The 23,516-nt window shown below is 42.7% G+C and overlaps 1 protein-coding gene across 2 annotated transcripts in view; it reads right to left on the minus strand.

The window, feature by feature from the left end:
- Window positions 1-23,516, minus strand: part of cdh13 (cadherin 13, H-cadherin (heart)) — a 334,841-nt gene that overhangs the window by 23,714 nt on the left and 287,611 nt on the right. For both annotated transcript variants that reach the window (XM_018726675.2, XM_018726674.2), the window contains one exon: window positions 17,091-17,233. In XM_018726675.2, the coding sequence (XP_018582191.2) occupies window positions 17,091-17,233 (143 nt within the window). The remainder of the gene's footprint in view (window positions 1-17,090; window positions 17,234-23,516) is intronic.

The following is a 23,516-nucleotide window of genomic DNA, read 5'->3' on the forward strand; positions in this document are numbered from 1 at the left end:
TTGAAATCTACAGCCGAAACAACAGAGAGAAAGTGCTGCGTGTATTTGAAGCCCCACACAGTCACATCAGTGTGACGGCTGACAGACAGCAGAGCGCCACCCTCCTGATGTGCTGAGCACACAGAGCGTGGAGCGAACAACTCCGTCTGCTTCCTTAGCGTCTCTGGCATACAGAGCAACTGATGGACTTATCTCTCACAGTGCAGCAGTGATCACCCCACTGACTCTTTGTTGACAGAGAGCGAGTGAGGGGGAGCGCACGGAAACACAGAGAAAGGGAAGCTAATAGAGAGACAGAGACAGACAGGAGAGGGAGGGAAATGTGAGCTGGTGAGTAAGAGACAAAACAGAAAAGAGAGGCTGTGATTCTAACCAAATATGGATTCAGTAAATTCTGCAACTGCAGAAAAAAATGCATTATGTAATCATGGTGTGACAGTAAATGTTTGTGATCTAAGACATTCAATAAAATGCTCTTTGTAAGACAGGTAAGAGTCAAGCATTGCAAACAAAAAACTGTAGCATCAGGAAAGTGCATAAGAACATTATTTGTAGGAAGTGTTTGGAAGCATTTGCATAAATGTGATGTAAATAACATAAATAGAACATAATATTGTCCACCCCTGACTGTGGAAATGAAAAGAAAAAAGACTACAGATTTTTGAAAGGCAGAGAATGATGTGTGCGTGGCCTTTCGAGAGAGCACCTGTCAACTTTTCAGCTCAGCCAACACCAGCGAGCAGCTGTAGGCATGTTGATCCTTGCTGTGTGACGTGTGGTGTGTAAAGTCAACCACCGATCAGCCATCACAGCCATCAGCCTTGGAGACAAACGGAAGAATTACATTTACATGTTACCTTCATTGCGCAGCCAGGGAACGGAGGATGTCTGTTTTGGTGGCCGCAGGATCTCGTCTCTGTTTTTGCGGACGATGTGGTCCTGTTGGCTTCATCGAATCAAGACTTACAGCGCGCACTGGAGAGGTTTGTAGCCGAGTGCGAAGCGGCGGGGATGAGAATCGGCACATCCAAATCCGAGACCATGGTCCTCAGTCGGAAAAAGGTGGATTGCCCCCTCCGGGTTAGGGGGGAGCTCCTCCCTCAAGTAGAGAAGTTTAAGTATCTGGGGGTCTTGTTCACGAGTGAGGGAAAAATGGAGCGGCAGGTTGACAGACGGATTGGTGCGGCATCCGCAGTAATGCGGTCATTTTGACCGGTCTGTTGTGGTGAAGAAGGAGCTGAGTGGTAAGGCGAAGCTCTCAATTTACCGGTCGATCTACGTTCCTACCCTCACCTATGGTCATGAACTCTGGATCATGACCGAAAGAATGAGATCGCGGATACAAGCGGCAGAAATGAGTTTCCTCCGCAGAGTGGCTGGGCGCACCCTTAGGGATAGGGTGAGGAGCTCAGTCACCCGGGAGGAGCTCGGAGTAGAGCCGCTGCTCCTCCGCATCGAGAGGAGCCAGTTGAGGTGGCTTGGGCATCTGTTCCGGATGCCTCCTGGATGCCTCCCTGGGGAGGTGTTCCGGGCATGTCCCACTGGGAGGAGGCCTCGGGGCAGACCCAGGACATGTTGGAGAAACTACGTCTCCCGGCTGGCCTGGGAACGCCTTGGGGTTCCCCCAGAGGAGCTGGAGGAGGTTTGCGGGGAGAGGGAAATCTGGGGGGCTTTGCTTAGACTACTGCCCCTGCGACCCGGTCCTGGATAAGCGGAAGAAGATGGATGTTTCCTTCATTTAGTAGATGGTTCTCCCTGGAACCATCTCATTGATGCTTCTTTAAAAGACAATGCACAATGATAACTATGCAGCATTTCCTTGATGGATTAATCCAAGGTAATTTACAGTGCTAAACGCACTACGCAAACAGTCATTCAGCCATCTACACAGCAGAGCAGTGGAACCCAAATAGTACTGTCAAAAAGCAGCCCAATTTTCTCTATTTTTGGCATTAAAATTGATCAGATCTTGTCAGTTTCAGAAGGACATGACTGTCGTGGAAAAAATTACAACAGACATGTTTCATGTAATTTCCTTCATGCGAAAGCCAATGAAACATGCAATCACAGGTGTGGAAAAGAAACCCCCTCCCCAAATTAAATCACCCTAATTAAGGTGGTAATTAGAGTCAGATGTGTGTGTGTGTTTGAAAACAATCAGGGCAAATTAGAGCCAGAATTGTTGAACATACACGATCAGCCACAACATTACAACCACTGACAGGTGAAGTGAATAACATTATCTCATTACAATGGCAGTTGTCAAGGGGTGGGATATACTAAGCAGAAAGTGAACAGTCACTTCTAGAATTTCATGTGTTAGAAGCAGAAAAAATAGGTAAATGTAAGGATCTGAATGACTTTGACAAGGGCAAAATTGTGATGGCTAGAAGACTAGGTCAGAGCATCTCCAAAATGGCAAGTCTTGTGGGGTGTTCCTGGTATGCAGTGGTTAGTACCTACCAAAAGTGGTCCAGGGAAGGACAACTGGTGAACCAGCGACAGGGTCATGGGCACCCAAGGCTTAATGATGTGTGTGTGGAGCAAAGGCTAGCCCGACTGGTCTGATCCCACAGAAGAGCTACTGTAGCACAAATTGCTGAAAACCTTAATGCTGGCCATGATCGAAAAGTGTCAGAACACATAGTGTATCGCAGCTTCCCGTGTATGGGGCTGCGTAGCCGCAGACTGGTCAGAGTGCCTATGCTGACCCCTGTTAACTGCCGAAAGTGCCTACAGAGGTAGCCTGGTCTGATGAATCACGTTTTCTTTTAGTTCTTGTGGATGGCTGGATGCGTGTGCATTGTTTACCTGGGGAAGAGATGGCAGCAGGCTGCAGTATAGGAAGATGGCAAGCCAGCGGAGGCAGCATGATCTGGTCCATGTTCTTCTGGGAAAACCTTCGGTCCTGGGATTCATGTGGCTGTTACTTTGACACGTACCACCTACCTACAGATTGTTTTAGACCATGTACACCCCTTCATGGCAACAATGTTCCCTGATGGCAGTGGCCTCTTTCAGCAGGATAATGCATCCTGCTACACTGCAAAAATCGTTCAGGAATGTTTGAGGAACGTGACAAAGAGTTTAGGTATTGACTTGACCTCCAAGTTCTCCAGATCACAATCTGATCTGTGGGATGTGCTGGAAAAACAACTCTGATGCATGGATGCCCCACCTCGCAACTTGCAAGACTTCAAGGATTTTCTGCTAACGTCTTGATGCCAGATACCACAGGACACCTTCAGAGGTCTTGTGAAGTCCATACCATGACTGGTCAGAGCTGTTTTGGCAGCATGAAGGGGGCCTACATAATATTAGGCAAGTGGTTTTAATGTTGTGGCTGATCACCAATAAGGATAAGTAAAAAAAATCAGAATATTACATAAATAAGAAAAAAGTATCAGCAATAATCTTTATGAAAAAAAGTTTACTATCTTGACTGCAAACACTTTTTCCACTTAAACTTGTAATTTTCAACTACTTAACCCATTAGTAGCAGAAGTCAAATTGGCAAAACAAAGACTCATAGAGGCATATCACAAAGACTAAGGGGGCAAACAAATTTGGGGGAACAGCTGGTAGTGTAGTGCTTGGAGTTACTGCCTTTGGATCCAGAGGTCGCAGGTTCGATTCCCACCTCTGGCTGTAGTATCTTTGAGGAAGGTACTTACCTTCAATTGCACCAATTAAATTACCTAGCTATGCAAATAACTGTAACCTTTACATTGTAAGTCACTTTGAAGAAAAGTGTCAGCTAAATGAATAAATGTAAATTTCTCAAATGACCTGAAACAGACATCTTTGGACCGTGGAAAGAAACCCCTGTAACAAGCAAACTCCAGACAGAGCCAGATTTGAACTGATGTTGGAAGCCAGGAGCTGTGAGGCACCGTTCCGCCCTCTATGCCACTACAAAAGCATAGGGGCTGCTTTTTGAATGAGAATTATGTTTGGGGTAAAAACCATATATGGGAAGTACACACACACATTTTCAGAACCGCTTGTCCCATACGGGGTCGCGGGGAACCGGAGCCTAACCCGGCAACACAGGGCGTAAGGCCGGAGGGGGAGGGGACACACCCAGGACGGGACGCCAGTCCATCGCAAGGCACCCCAAGCGGGACTCGAACCCCAGACCCACTGGAGAGCAGGACTGTGGTCCAACCCACTGCGCCACCGCACCCCCCTTATATGGGAAGTAGCTAATATTTAAAAAAAAAAAAAAAAATCACCCCCCCCAGAGATGCACAGAGAGGCAGAAGAGCTACATTAATGACTGAAATGAGACACAAAGGTCTCTCTACGAAATACACTTAGATAAAGTTTGGATTAAACACTGTAAAAAACAAAGAAAGAGAGGCAGTTCTCTAAGAAGGGTGGGGTCTACAAACAGCACTCTTTGGGATTCATTCTGAGCTAAAGCTGGCAAACAAGGCATATGCTGAGAGCAGTCCTACCTGCCTGCTGCTTATTTTTCATTAGAACATCCATTACTGCTGAAATTGCTTATTGCCAGGCATGGTGAGCGAGGATGCCCAGGGCCGCGAATTATTACCATTATTACTATTATTTTTTCACAGCAGAAATAAAAACAGGCTTCATAAAGGGGAAGAAAAAAGAAATAAAATGGCTCACAACAGGCTGTGAAATACTGGCTGAGAAAAGGTCATAATACATCATAACATTTCCAAGCAGCGTGGAAGCCGGAGAGGAGAGGAGAGGGGGGTCAGGGGAAGAGGCCCTGAGCTTCAGCTCATGTGTGGAGGAAATGGAAATGAAGGAAAGCGTCAGCCCATTGCTGGCAGGACTCTTTGTCAAATGGGATGGAAGGAGAAGCCCTGTGTGGAATGCCCATGTCCCTCCTCCACCACAGAGACAGAGAAGGATGGCGTTGTTTGGTGTTCACCGAGGCACAGCCCAGCTCACTAATTCCCCTCTCGGATGGACGCGAAGGACCGAAACTTTAGAAGAACCATTTAATCCGGACTTTCTGCGGTGACTGTCGCACCAAGAGCCGAAAGGGAAAAACACGGGCGGGTGCGACGGAGGGAACCCATGTGGGTGGAGCGAGCGAAGTTCGGAACGTTGTGGGTGATGCAGCCTATGTGTGTGCGCCCACTTGCTTTCTACAGGAGTACAAAGAAAAAGAGTGAGGACAGAAACCGTGTACCATTTTCCCACACCGATAGGCCTGCGCTCGAAGCAGCACGGGGAATTCGAGCCGTGGTTCCGCGGCAAAACAAGCGGGGGGACATCACAGGAAGCGAAACAGATGTCTGAGAGCTTTGACACACACTTATTTAATTTTAATTGTGTGCATTTTGTTCCACCCGGAAAGTGAAAACAATTAGACACATTTACGCAAGACAATCAATTCTCGTCCTCCATGGACGGTCACACCATTTTTTTCCCCCCACAAAGTTGTTTGTGTGCGGGCGCAGTTGCTCTGGGTGATTTCTACCAACTTGTGATATTCTGCCAGCTTGTTAATTTTGCTAATTATCCCTTCCCGGTTACTTACGATGCACACTGAGAGAAAGTGTGTGCTCCCGCTCCCTGAGAAATACCTATCTGCTGAGCTAACTCTGGCCGTGAAGAGAAACGCATTTCCCGTTTTTGTTCTCGTGAGTCCTGTGGTGGAAAGGATACCGATGGGCTGGAGGGGAGTTAAGTAAAGAAAAGTGATGAATAAGAGGCTTAAGTAGCTTGATTTCATCTTCTGCATGTTTTATTCATTTCAATTATATTACATAAATATTCTGAACGGAACCACCTCGTCTCCTTGCATAAACTGAGCAGAGGCAATTAGTACATTTCCATGGGTTACTGAGGCATACTGCTGCAAATTTTCCAGGAGATTTTTACTATGGTAAATTTACGAGTCTTTCACTGAGATAATGGGCCACCTTACTTGTCCTATGGGTTCTTCGAAACACTTTACTTTATTTCCCATCATTTCCTAGAGACAATTTAGAGGTTTACATTCTCCATGGGTTAAGTGAGGTATTATGTTACAAGTGTTTGATGTGCAGATTTTCTACACAGCACCTTTTTACTGGTATCCACCTGAGGTCTTCGCACTCATATGCAGAAAGTCTTGAATATGTCTTTGAGTCAGAACCATTTGTTCCTGGTGAAACGCGTTACATTTCTTTTCTCATTCTTCCATTTTTCAACTTCACCTTCCCGATTTTGCCTTCTCGGACAAATCTAATGTGTTCATCACAAATGTTCGCACACCGTCTTATGTGACACACAAATGGCACAGATGAACATGACCATTTTGGACAGAATCCTTGCAAATAAAGTGATAGAAGATGATAGAAGATGAGGAAGCATCACTTCGAGATTTGTGCCCCTCCCCCGTCTGCTTGACCCTGATCTGGTCTACAGAAATCCCATTAAGTGGATGTATTCCTCTTGAGCACGTTCTACTTTCAGGAAAGTAGCGTGAAGCCACCACTTTGATCCCTCCTAAGACTGCTCCAAGTCTATGAGAGTGTGTGTGTGTGGGGTGGGGGGATTTCTGTCATTATACAAATCTGTTATTCCAGCTACAGCAAGCAATACAGTAGAAGGAGCAGACTAGTGCCTCTGTGTTGTCCATAAACCCACTCATGACCACAGCAGTGAGATATCGTGCCACCAGCCTGTTCTTTGCATGCAAAGAAGACAGATCTTCCCATGCAATTACACTGAAGAGCCCTCACAGAAAGACAGGCAATTAAGATCCCCAGAACAAAAGGGCTGATTACCCCTGCAGTCCTCTAATGAGAGGTAAGAAGAAGGTAGGAGTCAGCCCAGCCCTTCTTTAAAGCACATGTTCCTACAGGGTTATCTGTGTGGACTCCGTGAAATTACTTTTAAAAGAGATTCGGCAGCAAAATTTTAATGTCTTGCAAAAGGAACATGAAAAAGATTGTAAGAGCTGCAGTCCGATCGAACGGAAGAGCCTAACCTTGTTTTAGAAACGCAATGTTTTGACTGTTCATAAATAAAATTTAGAAACTGAACACCCAATTCCTATTAATTTAAACTGGAGAAATTATGACTGGTTAGTGAGTTCAAAACTATCAAATGCTGAATAAACACCAAAGTTAATATGGTTATTTAATTACAGGTGGGCCAGTTTACAGCCTAAGGGATAGTGGCTCTTTTGTATAGAATATTTTTCCCCTCAAGCAGTGCCCCTTATCAACCTCTGAAAGGCACATTATAACCCATACCACACAAACAAAAATAACATTCCACTGTTTGTATCCAGCTCTTAAACTGACAAAAGTTAAGACTTTGCACTGGTAACACAAGGGTCTACATTCATATGCTAAAGTATTATATTTATTCAAGTGTCACCAGTTACACCTATTTATATTTAGTTCTGCTGTCATTTACATACGTACATACACATACTTGAAAATCATTGCACTATTAGCACATTATTGTATTTTATTCAAACTCTGTCGCGTCATACTAGCTCTTTTACTTTAGTGTTCTGTTACGTTTAACGTGTCTGACTGAGCATCCACTGTAACAAATTCCCTGTATGTGCAGGCATACCTGACCAATAAAGCATTATTTTAAAATAATGACAAGCAATACAAATTGTGACACATGATAATTTTTAAATATACATTAAATAAAATTAAAATGATGTTCTCTTTGCATCGTAAAGTAACCGAGATGAGCAGGTATGTACACACTGAAGCCATTCTGCACAACTGCACCACTTTTCTACTAATTTGTGGCTCCGCATTTGCAACTTACGACCCACACATAACTCCGCCGAGTAAGGTTACGACCATTTGAATAGCAACAGCTACGGACCTTGAATACTCTCAACAAAAAAGCGAAAATGTATTGCATGAATCAGAAACTTTGATTCTCGCAGTTAAGATAATTTTTGAAGTGGTTGTTTTTGTTCCTGCATTGCTATTCACGTTATGTTTGTATGGAGAAAAAAGCCATACACTGATTAAATGAGAAAAATTTCCACTCTCTGTACATCCAGCATCTGACAGCCATGAAGTCTGTGGCCACAAGGGGAGATTATTTAGTCGTTCCAGCTCTGTAAAATCAGGAGCACTTCTGAAAGACGTGTGAGAGTACCAGAGGTGCACATCTGTCCCAGTTTGTTAAAGAACCATTTTCTGTTCACTCAGCATCACCCAGCACCACACAAAGCCTGCTAAGTGTCACCAGGCTGAATAGCTTATTAGCTTATTACACACAGGTGTCACACCTTCTGTAATTATGACCACAAGTCTGTGTCATTGTTTCCAGCCCAATGAAACGTACTAAATGTGTCGATGGCACAAACCCAAAGCCACTGCTGAACGTCTTTTTGCCTACATTCCCAACATTACGCTGTACGTTTTAATGTCTACATTGGCTCCCCAGCACCCACCATATTTGATCCAAGGAGAGTTTATTTTTACTTTTTCATACTGCTGGATCTGTTACAGTCAGGGTAAAGTACCTTTATCAAAGAAAGTGCAGACAGACATAACCTGGACTTTGAACCTGCAACTTTCACTGAAATTCAGCATCCTCATAGGCTATTATGCTATCTAGAGTCTGTAAAATTCATAACTGGATACTTCACACAAGAATCTTTCATAAATTGTTGATACATATACATGAATGAATATATATATATACACACACACACACACACTCTGTATGTATCTCCTTTTATGGATACATATATTTATATACTGTATATATTTATAAATATATCTAATTTTAACTGATATGTTATACATTTTTTTGCTTATATAAGTTTAAAAATATATATATAAAGTTAAAAGGAAATAAGGGCACTGGAGGCTAGGCTGAACTGTGGTGCCCCCATCTCTGCAGAGTGTACACCATTGCAACAGTGTTAACTCAGGAGGATGCCAGCGGCAGATATCGGTCCTTCTTCAAAGCTTGGCCTTTTAATTGATTCGCTGTGCGGAAATACATTTCTGCTATACAATCAGTCTCCTCACCTTGAAATAGGTCCTCATAAAGAGGTGCATAGGATGAAGAGAGACATAGTAAAAGAGCTGCCCGTGCCCCCTTTCCCTGTCCTCTCACATTCCTTCACCATGGGCTCATTGGATCTGCTCTGATTTTAAAAGACAATCATTTGCTCATACAGAATAAGAGAGAAACTTTCACTCAAAGACATCTCCATGCATTCTTTTTTTGCACAGATACTTTTATCCTTCTCTGTCAGCTTGACTGGCAGTTCCTTAAAGCGATGAAAGTAAATGACATAAATAATAACACAGTGATTTAACTGACACTGCTGAAATCCCTTGGGATTGCTTCCTGCTGAAGCATGCAGCAAATTGCGATGACAAACGTAATAAAAATATTAATTGTTCCAATGGAAAATTAATTACGCTTTAAAAATGCTCAAAATTATATCGTGACGGTAAAATTTAACATAAGTTTCACGGGAAATGATGCAATTAATTGCATAAAATATTTTAAAACTCATCCATTTTCATATGAACCATTCATTTCTGGATTAGGGTTTAAAGACATTGCCCTACAGCCCTGTCGGTGAGATTGAAATGTTTATCTGCAGCCTGAACAGTCAACTGCACCGGGCTGCTTTGGTGGTTCTTTGCGGGCGAGGGCAGAGTTCCCTCCCAGATGCGTGAAAGTTGTGTGTCCCACAGTTCAAAGATAAAGACGCTGTTGAACAGGCCTCCGGAGGAGTTTAACCTCCATTGGCCTGTCAGGATTAATAAGCCTCTGTCTGGATCCCACGAGATGGGTGATAAAAGCGGCAACAGGGAGGGACGCAGGCGGGGTGTGAGATCGCGGATGTGCAGCAGTGTCGCTGTCGTGCCTTGTTTACAGCTCATTAGCCAGCTGGGGAGCTCCTTCCCATGAACAGTTGGAATTGAGTCAAAGATGGCATAGCCATCACTTTAACTCTTCAATATCTTCATATATGTACCTTCACAGACACTGCCACAAAGTAGGGTGTTTTTTTCTCCATGGCATACTGTATGTTGCGATGGGCCAGAAGACAGTAACACACTCAGAACTGAATCTTAAAATTGTTTTGCCAGGATAGGGAACAAACCACAATGCAGTCTGAGTTGCGGAAAATGCGTTGCTGTCGGCAAGTGGGGTAAATACAAGGGCAATACTCATGTCTCCCAAACCTCCACTGATGCCAGTGAATCCAAAAATTGAACATTAACATTTTAAAAATAGCTGTCTCAGGACACACATAAATTAGCAATGAAACTGAGCAGAATATATTTCTCATCAGCAACGGAAAACCTGTGGACACTGCTATGAGCGCGTCAAACCTGGGACAAAAACTTGAGTTATCTATCCTTGTTTGCCAGACTGTTACCCATCTCCGATCAATAATCATGTCAGTCATGGAGTAAATTAAACTGGAGGCAACCTCTGCATGAAAAAGGTTTGGGCCACTAACCACAATTCTTCCAATGGTTAAGCTGTATTTTAGCATAAAACTAATCTTGGAGCGAAAACGGGAAATACATATACAAGATCTCACTTTTTCAATGTTTTGCTTCTTTCCAAATTTATGAGTAAGAGTTGTTGAAACATTCTGGGGATGCCAAAGCCAAGAGGACTGCAAATTGATTTGGTGTAATAAGGATGTGGATTATTCTTGAGCAGCAAGGATGGTCATGGTTTTAAACATTCAAGCTGTGTTTAAATTTATCGGCACAAATCACTTTGCAAAGGTGGAGACTGATGTCCTGGTCTGGAAAAACATTGTAGCTACACAGGTACTTAACGTAACATTAGAAATATTTTTTACTTTTCATTTTTAATTATGCTTTTGAAACATGTTAAAGAAAAAAGCATTTAAATGAAATGTTAGAGCAATTACTGACATATGTCTTTTTTTCCCTATACTACAACCATTGATGTTAGACTAGCTTGGACTGTGCACACTAGTCTAAAAGAAGCTATGTAAAAAACTTTGTAACATCTGGTGAGTTGGGGGGCGCAGTGGTGCAGTGGGTTGGACCAGGTCCTGCTCTCTGGTGGGTTTGGGGTTTGAGTCCCACTTGGGGTGCCTTGCGGCAGACTGGGTGTGTCCCCTCCAGCCCTTTGCCCTGTGTTGTCGGGTTAGGCTCTGGCTCCCCGTGACCCCGTATGGGACAAGCGGTTTCTGATGATGTATGTATCTGGTGAGTCGTTTTGAGCAAGAGATTACAGTTTCTCATGAAATTTGCACTTAACAAGTAGAATATTTGTGACGCACCCAGTACAAGAGCACTATACCTACACTGGTGGTAGTACATTATGGGACTTGCTCACATGGATTCTTGTAGGACATTGCAGTAGTGGTAATCTCAGATATATACCCTCCACATTTTATCTGTCCATTTTTTGTCCTGCCTCATTGTCAAACTACCACCCAATATAAAAAATGTCTTTCCAAATCACCTTTCAAAAACTGTATTTTTGGCTTAAAATGTCCCATCAGCAGAGAGACAGAGAAACAACTTTACACCATGTACAATCTGAAGAGATTCTAGCAAATCCATTACTGTCAGTTGGTTTCTGGAATGATTTCCCATCAAAACAATGAAGCATTTCCACAAAATGCAATAAAAAGGATTTGCCCATTATAGCTCAAATATATACGGTTGGGGTTTGGTGAAGTCCTGTGCTGGTGTGAGAAGGCAGCTCTTGCTCATTCTTACTGCATTAGCATCACTCCATATGGCTCTCAAGCCTTTCATATTCACTAATTGAAAGCATTTGATCAGCCTGTTTGTGTTTGGGTTGCAGTACTGTATTTAGAGAAGTACAATTTATAGTTTGGCAGTGAAACGCATCTTTGGAAAGCCAGCAACATCCTACTTTCAACTGCGGTGGAACTTGGACAGTTTTGAAAACCACAGTACCTCGGTTATTTTTACTAATTGTTTTCAGTTCAAAGAAAATTATGGATCCATTCAAATCTGTTGGATATGAAAGGGAAATGGCCAGTGACAGCCTGGTTCATGTACAAAAAAACAACTTTTTTGTCCAGAACATTTTTTCTTTGTTTCTTCGTCTAAGTTGAACCTGATTGGAAGCCCCCAAATCCATGTGTTGTCAGAGTTGCTGTGACAGCTGGGCATTCTTTACGAATGGCACAGATGAGCAGAATCCTGAATCCACCATCCAGCATATGCCACCCTTAATTGAAACTCACGCAAATATGAGGGTTGAATCAAATGCTTTCTAACATGATGTGAATAAAATGAAAGTTTCACCTTAAGCTGTGGTATGAGTTTGAGATCAATCCTAACTCTGCAAAGGCTGGAGGGGAACTTGAGATCTTTTTTGCATTCTTGCCTGAACACTGTACTGGATGCATCCTGTGTTTGTTGTGGTTGTGTGGGAGTGAAAGTCAAGACTTTTGACAGTACAGCAGTAGTAGGACTGATTTCTGTTTAATCCTTAAGTTGGCACTCCCAGTAGTTTAACCCTTATTTCGAGACAGGGGCCATAAGTGATGTTTCTCCAGCTCTAACACACACACACACACACACACACACACACACACTTTCTGAACCGCTTGTCCCATTCGGGGTCGCGGGGAGCCAGAGCCAGAGCTGGAGGGGGAGGGGACACACCCAGGACAGGACGCCAATCTGTTGCAAGGCACCCCAAGCAGGACTAGAACCGCAGATCACCAGAGAGCAGGACCTAGTCCAACCCACTGGGCCACCGCGCCCCCCTCCAGCTCTAACAAAGATGGGCAAATGAAATTTGTTTAAAGCTCAAGAAAAGCGTTCAAGAAACTTCTGAACTGGTGAATCAAGTGTATGGCACAGATACACTGAATTTTGCAGAGAAAGTCATTTTTGTGTGATTAAGAAGTGAAAACTGAAACCACTGCCTTGAAGACAAGGTCAAGAATTTGCAGGAAATGATTTGAGTGTGAAGGAAGGTACAATGAAAAAAAGGTCCCCAACCTCTAGGAATCTTCAGATGCAAAAAGACAGGTGTAGTCTCATCTCAAAACTCAGAATCAACACTTACAGACGACAAGATGCTGATCATTAAGAACAGTGGGGATGGCAGAAAGAAATGTGTCAGCCCTGGCTGAACGGATTCAGCTATTGGAATGCTGGTTGAATTGACCAGGTTGAGAGATGTTCTTGCAAGATATACTAGCAACCCTCTGCTGGCTCTAGCAAACACCTTTGCCAAAACTTTAACCTTTTGCACTGAGATGGATATGAGCAGATGCTGTGTAGGGAAAGTGTTGTAATCCACATCATTAGTTTCTCAGGACAAGCAACATTGGGTGACAACATTGAAATTCACATTTTCCCAGCATTATCCTTACAGTGCAGAAATATTTCAAGTGCATCTATCTTCACAGAATTACTTTCAGTTCCTTCTTCCCTGCAAGAACAATCACACACCCACAAAGGTTAAAGCGGCGGTTAAGTACTAACATCTGAGCATCTGAACCAGAGAGCTCCCAGCTGCCATGATCTCTAACCCACCACATGGAACCTCCATAAAACATTGTAATTATTCTGTTCTGCTATCCAAAGTTTCTCCTATGCTTTCTTGATTTCTCTGTCTTGCTTTTTCTTTGTGTCACTTTCTGTCACTCTCCTCTCTCGCCTCCGCACTCTCATGCTTTCTAACACGATGTTGATAAAATGAAAGTTTCACCTTAAGCTGTGGTACGAGTTTGAGATCAATCCTAACTCTACAAAGGCTGGAGGGGAACTTGAGATCTTTTTTGCATTCTTACCTGAACACTGTACCCACAGTTTTTCTTGTATGCTCCCCAGATCTTTGCCTTTATCAGACAGACAAGTGCTGCCAGACCGAGCAAACATTTTCATTCAAAATCATAATTTTGCTGTGTGACATCTCGGGTAAACTCACCCTTTCCACATGCATTCCACTTCATGCCACAAGCAAAACACATTTATCATTATATTGTACATTAACTCATTTATTCAGTTAATCTGTCCAGTAAATTCTGGGCAAATGGGACATTTTGCTAAGATAATTTCACTGGATAATGCATTCTGATTTATGACATTTTACTTTTGTTTTCTAGAAATGCAAATGAGGCATAAGGTGTGGAAACAATTACAGGCTGCTGAGATGAGCTTCCCTTCACTAACAATGTGCTGAAGGACATTTATTACCACCCCCATCTTCTTTCTGCCTTGCCTACAGTAACAGGCGTGAGATTGGTGCTTTTCTCTTTCCATGTCTTACCTCTGATGTTCTCTCTGCCTTGTATTCTATGATTGAACCTTTAATAGGACTGAAAGATGAATAAAGATGATGCAGAGCTGATGTCAAGCAGAAATAGATGACTGTGTGTCACGTCTCGATGTGACCTGAATGTTCCTCTGTTTCATTTATACTGTCTCTTTCTCTCACTCATGATGTGTACCAGGTTGGGGTGCATCAATGATTAATCTAAGAAATCCAAATAAAGATATGTGCATGGGGGCCAGATCAATATCCACTCTGTCATGAGGTTGTCTGCGTCATGCAATCATCCTGCAAGTTGCTGCAAACGTGCGCACCACGGCAACTAGCAAAACGCTAAGAAGCCATCTGGGTCTAATAGAGAGAAGACCATTATGATTGCCTGTCTGTGCTCGTGTGTCAACAAAGGACCCCAAAATGTCATCTCTGAGCCTCTGCTAAAAGAGAACACACCAAGAGTGCTCTCTCTTAGTTCATGGGAATTAAGACTCCTTTGAACTGAGGCACTTTGTTTCCTTGTAGAGTCCAATTTTATTTCTATATGAGTATCATATGGGACTACATGACTTTATCTAGAGACCCCAAAGACCGACATTTCAAGAGACTCAACAATGGTCAGTGAAATCCATCCTTATCTATGTAGGCCCATCAAAAAAGAAAAATATACTTGGATTTATATGCTGTGTGATGCAAACAAAAATTGCAAAAAAAGAAACAAGCACTCATGGTCTAACAGTAAAATATTTTCGGTATGCACCTGGTTGATATGTATGTAGATGCTTAAGAAAAGTCTTGGGACTTCACAATTAAAATGCACTGGATACCATCATACAGCTTTGTTTTCTGTGTCTCTAGGAGTGTAGTGCATTGAAAAAAAGTCACCCTTCCAACTTTATTTGTTATCCCTTACGTCCAGACCAAACGTGTAGCGCCACCTCCTTCTGAGGAGCAGCAGAATGCGGACACCTCAGATACACCTGAGGATACTGTCTAATTTCTTGCTTCCATCCCTGGATAACTTTTGCCTCCTTTGCAAAACATCTCAGGCCACATAATACCTACAGCTAGGTCAGGTCCTGAAGTCAGGAAGGTTAACCACAGAGTCTGAAGTTTCACTAGAGCAGAGAAGAAAATCAAAAGGCATGAGAAAGCAGGCCTGGAGAGGTATCAGTTGCCCCTGAATGTGGCATAGGAGAGAATGGTAGAAGGCAATTATGGTATACCTGTCCACTGAGGAACTGCTCACAAGGACCTCCTTACACACATATTGAGTGGGAAGGAAGGATCCAACAACATTTGAGACCCACAGGATTGTGAGGTCAAATACAATCCATAACCATGCTGCTCTCTGCCTTGTGTCACGTCAGCATCAGAATAACTGCCTTCACTTAACTGATATTTTAATTACATTAAATTACTGTTTGCCTCTAAGAGCTATCTGTAGAAATACTACCAACAGGAGAGTGAAAGAAACACACGACTATATACAGTATACACATTACTTACATCATTTCCATAATTCACAGCTCCATAAAGAAAGATTTAATATCCTTTAAATTGTATGTATTCAGAACATTAAGGCCAGTGAGATGCAGATATGAATACTTATCCTCTGTATGTGCAACGATTACTGAAGAGACAATCATTTCATTCTCAAGGTTTGCAGAGCACTCATTTTTAAAGTTACAATGAGAATAAATATGAATTAGACACCATTATGGACTAGGGGAAGACACTGCTATAAATGAACTTGATAAATGGCTCAACAGGAGAATTCAGCTGCAGTATGCGGCTCCCACTCCTCAGCAGCAATGCTGCGGTCCTTCTGAGAGTGAGCAATCCCATGGCCAAGCAGCTTCAAAAGTTCACACAATATGAGCTCAAAGATCACAAAAAAAATGTCAAAATTTGTCTTCTGTCAGACCTGGCTGAAAAGTGAGAAGTATCAAAAGAGTAAATAAATTAATAATTGAGAGCTGGTTAAGATGGTATTATTCTTGTCAAACTCTGCTTTGCAGACACTGGGTCTTAGATTGCCATTTATGTTGATTTTCCTTGCAACAAATCTCTAATTTAATTAGACCTGATAGGCAATGCCAATTAAAAACGGGCTTTGCCTCCACTGAAAAAAATACTGGGACTGAGTTTGCCGTAATAAAAGATTAAATGTAAATACAGTTGGTTAATTTGCTGCATTACTTACTGTTTACCATTCAATATCATTAAGAAGAATCAATAGCTAAGTTAATGAGATGTCCAAACGCTTTAAACACTTAACAAATTTTACAAGTTAATTGGATTTTTAATTCGCCCTACTTTAGTCATTTCCCAATTTGAATCCAGCTGCTTGCAATGCCACTCATACCTGATCGTTATGCCTTGAAGGTGGGGTCTGGGCTTTTCTGACCCACTCACACCATAAGTAGTCGCTTTTTAAACACCTAAGATCACATGACACTGAATATGATGTTGAATAAATGGAGGCTGTCTCTGACATCTTACAAAACTACTGCAATCCTACACTGATGAACTGAATCTGAAAAGTTCAGTTGAAAAAAAATAAAGTTCAGTTTATTTAATCATATCTACAAATCATTACCAAAAATGCAGGGTGATTTCTTATCCTTAAATAACTACAATGCACACTTGACCTCTTTGATTGCTGATCATAGATACAAAAAAATTAAATTATTGTAGAGATTTATGGCATTTTTAGAGCTCTGCTTGGTGAAAAGAGAGTGCAGCTTTATTTTTCAGAAACTGTGGTCTAGAAGGGAAATGGCAGCATAAAAAAAAACATCAAATCAACATGTTTGTGTTAGCTTTCTAAAGAAGAGAAAGTGATGTTTTACCGTTGTCTGTGGCCATGAAGACTGCGCTGTACATGTTGTTGCGGACAAAAGGTGACTCACGATCCAGGATGGCCGTTGTGTTGACTGTGCCCTTGACTGGGTTGACTGTGAGCCAGCCTGCAGGGTCTTTCAGCAGCGCAAACCTGGGGGGGTCACAGTGGTGAGCCATTAATCCTTTAATGCATAAGCCATAAGCAGTCTTTAATCTCAATGAGAAAATCTGAAGTAATAAATGTAGCAACACAATGAAGTTATCCAATATGGGAGTGTACTTACTTTTTTCTTAAAGTCATTATTAGTCTTTATTACATGATTTTGATTTACTTTAAATTATTCTTTTATTGCTCTTTGTTATATCATTCACCATATGGTATTCATTTACATATTTCTGCCCCATTATGACTGTATGTTTTCTTTTTCCTTTTGCCTGTCATGGAAATTTCTGAAATATCAAGCTCCTCTGTTTAGGAGGCCTTTGATGACCTGTTTTACAGATACCAGATGGGAAGCGAAAGTGGGGGCATATAAGCACTGTGGAGAGGCTGCGGCCAGGCGATGAGATATCATTTGGGAAGACTCTACAAAACTGTATTACACCATTTTTAAACTAATTTGCACTTCAATATTGAATTTCCACAGAGCTGGAACTGTCCGAAAAATTCCAACAACCAATGATAACATTACCATGCGTGCCAACAATAAAGAGTTTCAATAATAGAAGCAGAACTCCAAAATGGGAGAATCTGCATGAATTCAGTAACATTTCCAAGGTTATTGAAATATGTGAAGATAACATATCCTGACAAAAATGATACAAGGCCTTTGGTTCTCATGCTGTATAAGCATGTTTTACTTAAAGATTTCCATTTCACTGAGCTAATGAAGTCAGATTGACGGGAGGATGTTTCTCAGAAAGGGGATAAAAGAAGAAACTGTGTGAGCTTGCAAGAGAGAAGAAAGGTGAAAAAAAGTCTGCAGCTTCCATGAAGGATAAGTGTAGGGTTTTTCTTTGTGAAGAATAAGAAGCAGAGCAAGAAGTTTCTGTAAGGGATGAAACAGAAAGGTGTGTGGCGCTTCCGCGAGCTTAGAGGAGCTCTAAGGCTAAATGTGAGCATGATGGATGCACTCAGGAGAGTCTTCAGAGAATAATGACCTACTTTGTGTTGCCGTGAAAAGTCAATGGAGCCTGAACCCAAGTCCCTCTACTGCATTCCCGTCACGGAGCGGGGAGCGATGGGAAGCCTGTTTTGTGGGATAGGAAGTGAAGCCCTTGAAATGCGGATCCTCATCTGCGTTTATGTCCTTGATCCCTTGGTATTAGCTGCTGTAGACACGCACGCTGCTACACATTCTGCACACACCCGGGAGTACAGAATACACACGTGTTGTACAGCCACGCATGGACATCAAACTGAACACACACACACAGAGCACAAAGCACATAGAGGGAAGGAGAAAGTGAGAATAAGAATGAAAGGGTGACAGATGGGAGAGGCTGGGGTAGGTTGGAGTGTATTTCTCAACATCCTGCTGCAGCTGCTCAACAACATCAGAACTGCCTTCAGAAACAGGTTCCTTTGGTTAACAGAGCAAAGAAAGTTTTGTGATGAAGTCCAACTTGACCATGAGACAGAAAAGACAACGTATATCTGATGTCAGCTCTTCCACTGCCTCTCTCACAGAAACACACAAACAAGGTAATGCATGCAGAACACACTGTCTACTGCCCACCCTCACTTGTGTTTAGGGTGGGTATACTCTTGTGTGACAAAAGAAGACTTTCCATATAAATTGTATATTTCATGAGAATGTAAACATTAGCGAAAGATAAAAGCTTAGCAAGGACCTCCATAGCTATTTAATTTGAGTAAATCATGCATCATCCATCATCCAACTGTAAAATAGCTTCAATGGTAGATTCACTATCACAAGCATATTTAATGAAACCCTATTAAAGTACTGTGGGAACACATCTGTAATTATTGTATTATGTGAAGGTGATTTTCCCATTGTTTCAGAATATACTGTGTATACTTAGAGCATTAATACTGATATTCCACCACGTGTACACATTTCCACAAAGGAAAGAATATTTTATCAGGTCTTTCTGCATCGACTCAGCAAAAATAAAAAAAAAAAAAAAAAAAAAAAAAAAAAAAAAAAAGAGACTGAGGCCAAAATATACGAAAATATCTTCTCATACTGTACCTTTGTTCTCTTTCCAGACCAGCTAAAAATCTTCCATAACCCACAGATAAAGATTTTTTAATGTGTGACTGGGTTACAGGGGCTTGATATAGAGTAATTTTCACATCCATTAGCTTGATTTTAACAAGTACGAGTGAAACATTAGGGATAACTGCAAATGGAAAAAATGAAAACAACACAAGTTTATGCAGTAGCTGATACTGATTAGAAATGGAAAATGCAAAAAGTCCATTTACATGGATGCAGAAAGCAGGCAGCTTATGAAAATAAAAGCAATAATTCCCCTTAGAGCCCTCTCGGCCATACATCTGTTTCCTCTCAAACACTCCTAAAGAGTGGCCACCCTCCTGCACCTCGCCAGCCCCTGTCAATGAAGTCAGTGGAGTTTAGCGATGGGGTGTTAAACACAGTGAAATAAGCACATTCAATTTAGGAGAATTAGACTTTACGAGGAGTTTCATTTAATACCGCAGTTTGGCATACAAGTCATTTATCTGAGGACAGCTGGTAACACAGTAGTTAGAGTTACTGCCTTTGGATCCAAAGGTTGCAGGGTCGATCCCCATCTCTAGCTGTAGTACACTTAAGCAAGGTACTTAGGCAAAATTTTTCCAGTAAAAACTACTCAGCTGTATAAATGGGCAAATAATTGTAACCTTAACATTGTAAGTTGCTTCAAAGAAAAGTGTCTGCTAAGTGAACAAACACAGATCTGTGTTTACAAGAAATGGATTTGGATTTTATGTGCCGCTGAGCAGCACAAGACATTTAATTTTATCTTTGTTAATTTAGCACACACTTTTCTTGAAAGTGACGTAGAATGATTACTTAGTAGTATTTAGCTGGCACCTTTATCCAAGGTGACTTGGAGTACTAGCTACACTTCATTAAACTTCCTACAATCATTCTCCTTTCTATACAGCAGAGCAATGTGACATACTCACATCCACATACATACATACGCCATGGCAGGTTGTTTGGTGACTGAAAACTAGTTTGCATTGTTTTCATTGATTTTTTTTGTCTCTACCATTTTGTTTTTTTTTTTTTTTTTTTTGCAAGATTAAATTAACACAAACACCAAGTCACATATGTACCTGTTCTGTTTGAGTTCATTAAGTGTTAAGTGAATGTAATCACTATGAAAGAGAGGAGAGAGAGCAGCTGCCTTTGGCTCCAAAGGTTGCCGGTTCGCTCCCTGCCTCCGGCCGTAGTGCCCTTGAGTAAGGTGCTTGCCCTGCAATTGCTCTGGTACCTTGTGTGCCTGGGTAACTAGTTGTGGCCCTGCGATGGACTGGCGTCCCATCCAGGGTGTGGCCCCTGCTCCTTCAGCCTTGCGCCCAACATCTCCAGGACAGACTACGCCTCGCCGTGACCCCACTGAGGACAAGCGGTTATTGAAATTGGCTGGTTGGTTGGTTGGTTGGAGTGGAGAGAGTGTGAATAGACAGCCATAAAGTATTACAAGGTAATTAATGTAGGGAAACTACCTTGTTGTATTATTATAACTGATGCTAACTACTGAACTAATCTTGTCCATTTCAATGGGATATGACTATATTTTAGCATAAATGTGTGTCGGTTTTGGGGATCGGGAAGGCATAAACATTTATTATCACTGAAACTAATGGTATTTACATGTTTATCTGAATTTACCTGATGAAAGGGTTTTTCAAGAACACAACACCTTCATAGAGCAGGGAACATTGTATTACCGTAGCAATCCACTCCCTGTGGTCACCCAGCCTACTTGCTAGTCTGATGCTCAGGGCACAAGCTAATCTTTCAGACCTCAGCCCCCAGCACTTCTGCTGCTTCTCATTCTAATACCGCCAGCTGTAAAGCATCAAGCACCTTCGATCCTCGGGCCCTAAACCATAACACAGGAAACGGTTGACCAATCTCTGTCACTTCTGACCCTGCAGCTCTGAGGGCTCCGATGCACTCATGGTGTTGGCTGTTACAGGGTCTGGCTACTGGGCAGCACTGAGCGAGTTTTCTGGCAAGCAACAGGTCCAGGTCTGGAGAGCGTCCGACGGGGAGGGGGTCTTTGAGGGTGTAATTGCCCTTCTGGCCGGAGGGTTATGAGCTTGAGACTGAGGTTGGGGTTGGGAACACAAGCGGCAGAGAATGCCAATGCTGTCACTTCTCTTATCCAGCACTCACCATCGTGGCCAAGTTCTGCAGGGACAGCTGCCCAGATCTGCTACCGAGTGCAATGACTCCACAGAAGCACACAGATGTAAACGCTGGCACACACCAGCACAACTAGACATACAAACACACCCCGACACAAGTTTGTCCAGTTGTTATGGGTGGGATCTCAAACTGGCTTGCACTTCAGTGCAATAAAAGAAACAAAAACATAGCTTTTGTGGGCGCAGACAGATTAAACAGCGTCTGCACAGTTTCTTTTTTTTTTAAAAAAATTATTATTGCTATTTTAATAGTCATTTTAATCTGAGGGGATACTCCTACAGCATACATTTTCCAATATTTTCCTGTGCTTGCGGAGAAGTTTTGGAGAAAAAAATGTGAGCGTGCGCACACACTTAAACACAAATACACAGGTGAGACAAGCACACGCAAGCCACTAAGTAGTAAGTCTGAGTAAAAGGCCTCCCCTTCGTTCACGGAGGTCCTCTCAACATTCGTTCTTGATATTGCTGGACGTGAGAAGGAAATGAGGTGAGCCTGCTGGGCCAGGAAATGGCGTGTGTTGTATGCCAGAGTGTGAGGCTGTCGCAGGTTCTGCGACAAAGAATGCTGACTGGATCACCTGACTGCTGACTCCTGGGCGGCCAGTTTAAGGCGGGGCCAGGGGATCGGATCAAATTAGCTCCATGGCAACCCTGAGTGAACCAGCAGGAAGACTCCGCCTCCATCTGCACAAACACAGAGGCTCCACTCCATTAGCTGTCTCTCAAGGTTATTAGAAGGCAGTTAAAAACACATTATGCAAATTAGGATCTTATCTACACTGTAGACATGTTAATTACCATGGCAAAGTTGTCATTTTCTCGCTTACGCTCTTTCTTTTGCACGTGTGCGCTTGCATGTGTGCGTAAGTCTTGCCAGTGAGCACACACACTGACACACACCTACAGAAAATATTAAGCATGCTCATCTTCATACAATGGGAAATAAACTTAACGTATGAGGAAAATGTGAAATCTTAGTAAGTACATAGCACCTGCTGCACTTACAGGGTATGGTAGAGGTTTACAAGGGTTTTGGTGGCAGTGTGGGCACATCGACTGTAACGCATACTTGTGCGCCCACAGATTTTTATGTATATAGCCTTAACCGCTGGCCGCTTTCCTTTTTAATTAGGGATTTATTCTGGGGCTCAGCTGGGAAAACCTCCATGTGTCCTCATAGGGCCTGGGGGATCAGCAGGGCTGTTAATACATAATAGACAAGGGTGTATGGGAACATTCCCAAACACACCACACAAGCCCAGCTGCATGTATTCCTTGCTTACATCATGTCAGCCCAGTGCATTTCCTGGGGTGTGATGCATATTGATACGCCCCGCCTTCGCTCGGCTGGCTGCAGGGACGAGGGGGCTGAACGGCTGGGTTGGTGCTAATGAGAATCACAGTGATATGGGCTTGTTCCCTCTGCTTGCTCTCGGCTGGTTTGGGAGGCTATGATTAATAAACCTCCATGCAAGACAAGGCCTTAGCAGGGGCCCAGCAAGGGAGATGGGAGGAAGGTTTTCTGTCTGCGACCGTAATTACATGGTGAGCACCAGACTCTTGTCTCTGTCTTCCCTCCTTCTCTCTCTCTCTCTCTCTCTCCCTCACGCACTCTCACATGCACACGAACACAAATGTATGGTGTCTGTAGCTGGAATGAAGCTTGTCTAACTGTTGTTTTGGTGACCAAGTGCAATCTGTTTGAATATGTGGCCAAGCCCACCTCAGAGACTCTCGGTTGCACCTGAATAAGTGATGACGCCCAGGTGAGGCCATTTGAAATGGATTGTTGGCGGACACTCTTCTAAGCTGCGCCTGAAAGAGCGTGGCTGCTGTTGCTGAACAAAGATCCTCTTTTATTGCATTTTTTAAAGTGGTTTTACACCCCTTTTGCATTGCTGGTAATAAAACTCCATAATTCCACCCTGTTCCGCCTCACACCCGCTGACTCCTCGAACCTGACACACCTGTCTGTCACAGCTCTTTCCACTGTTCCTGTTCCCAGAAATTTACTCAT

Source organism: Scleropages formosus, chromosome 7, assembly GCF_900964775.1.
Source record: "Scleropages formosus chromosome 7, fSclFor1.1, whole genome shotgun sequence".
Lineage (NCBI taxonomy): Eukaryota > Metazoa > Chordata > Actinopteri > Osteoglossiformes > Osteoglossidae > Scleropages > Scleropages formosus.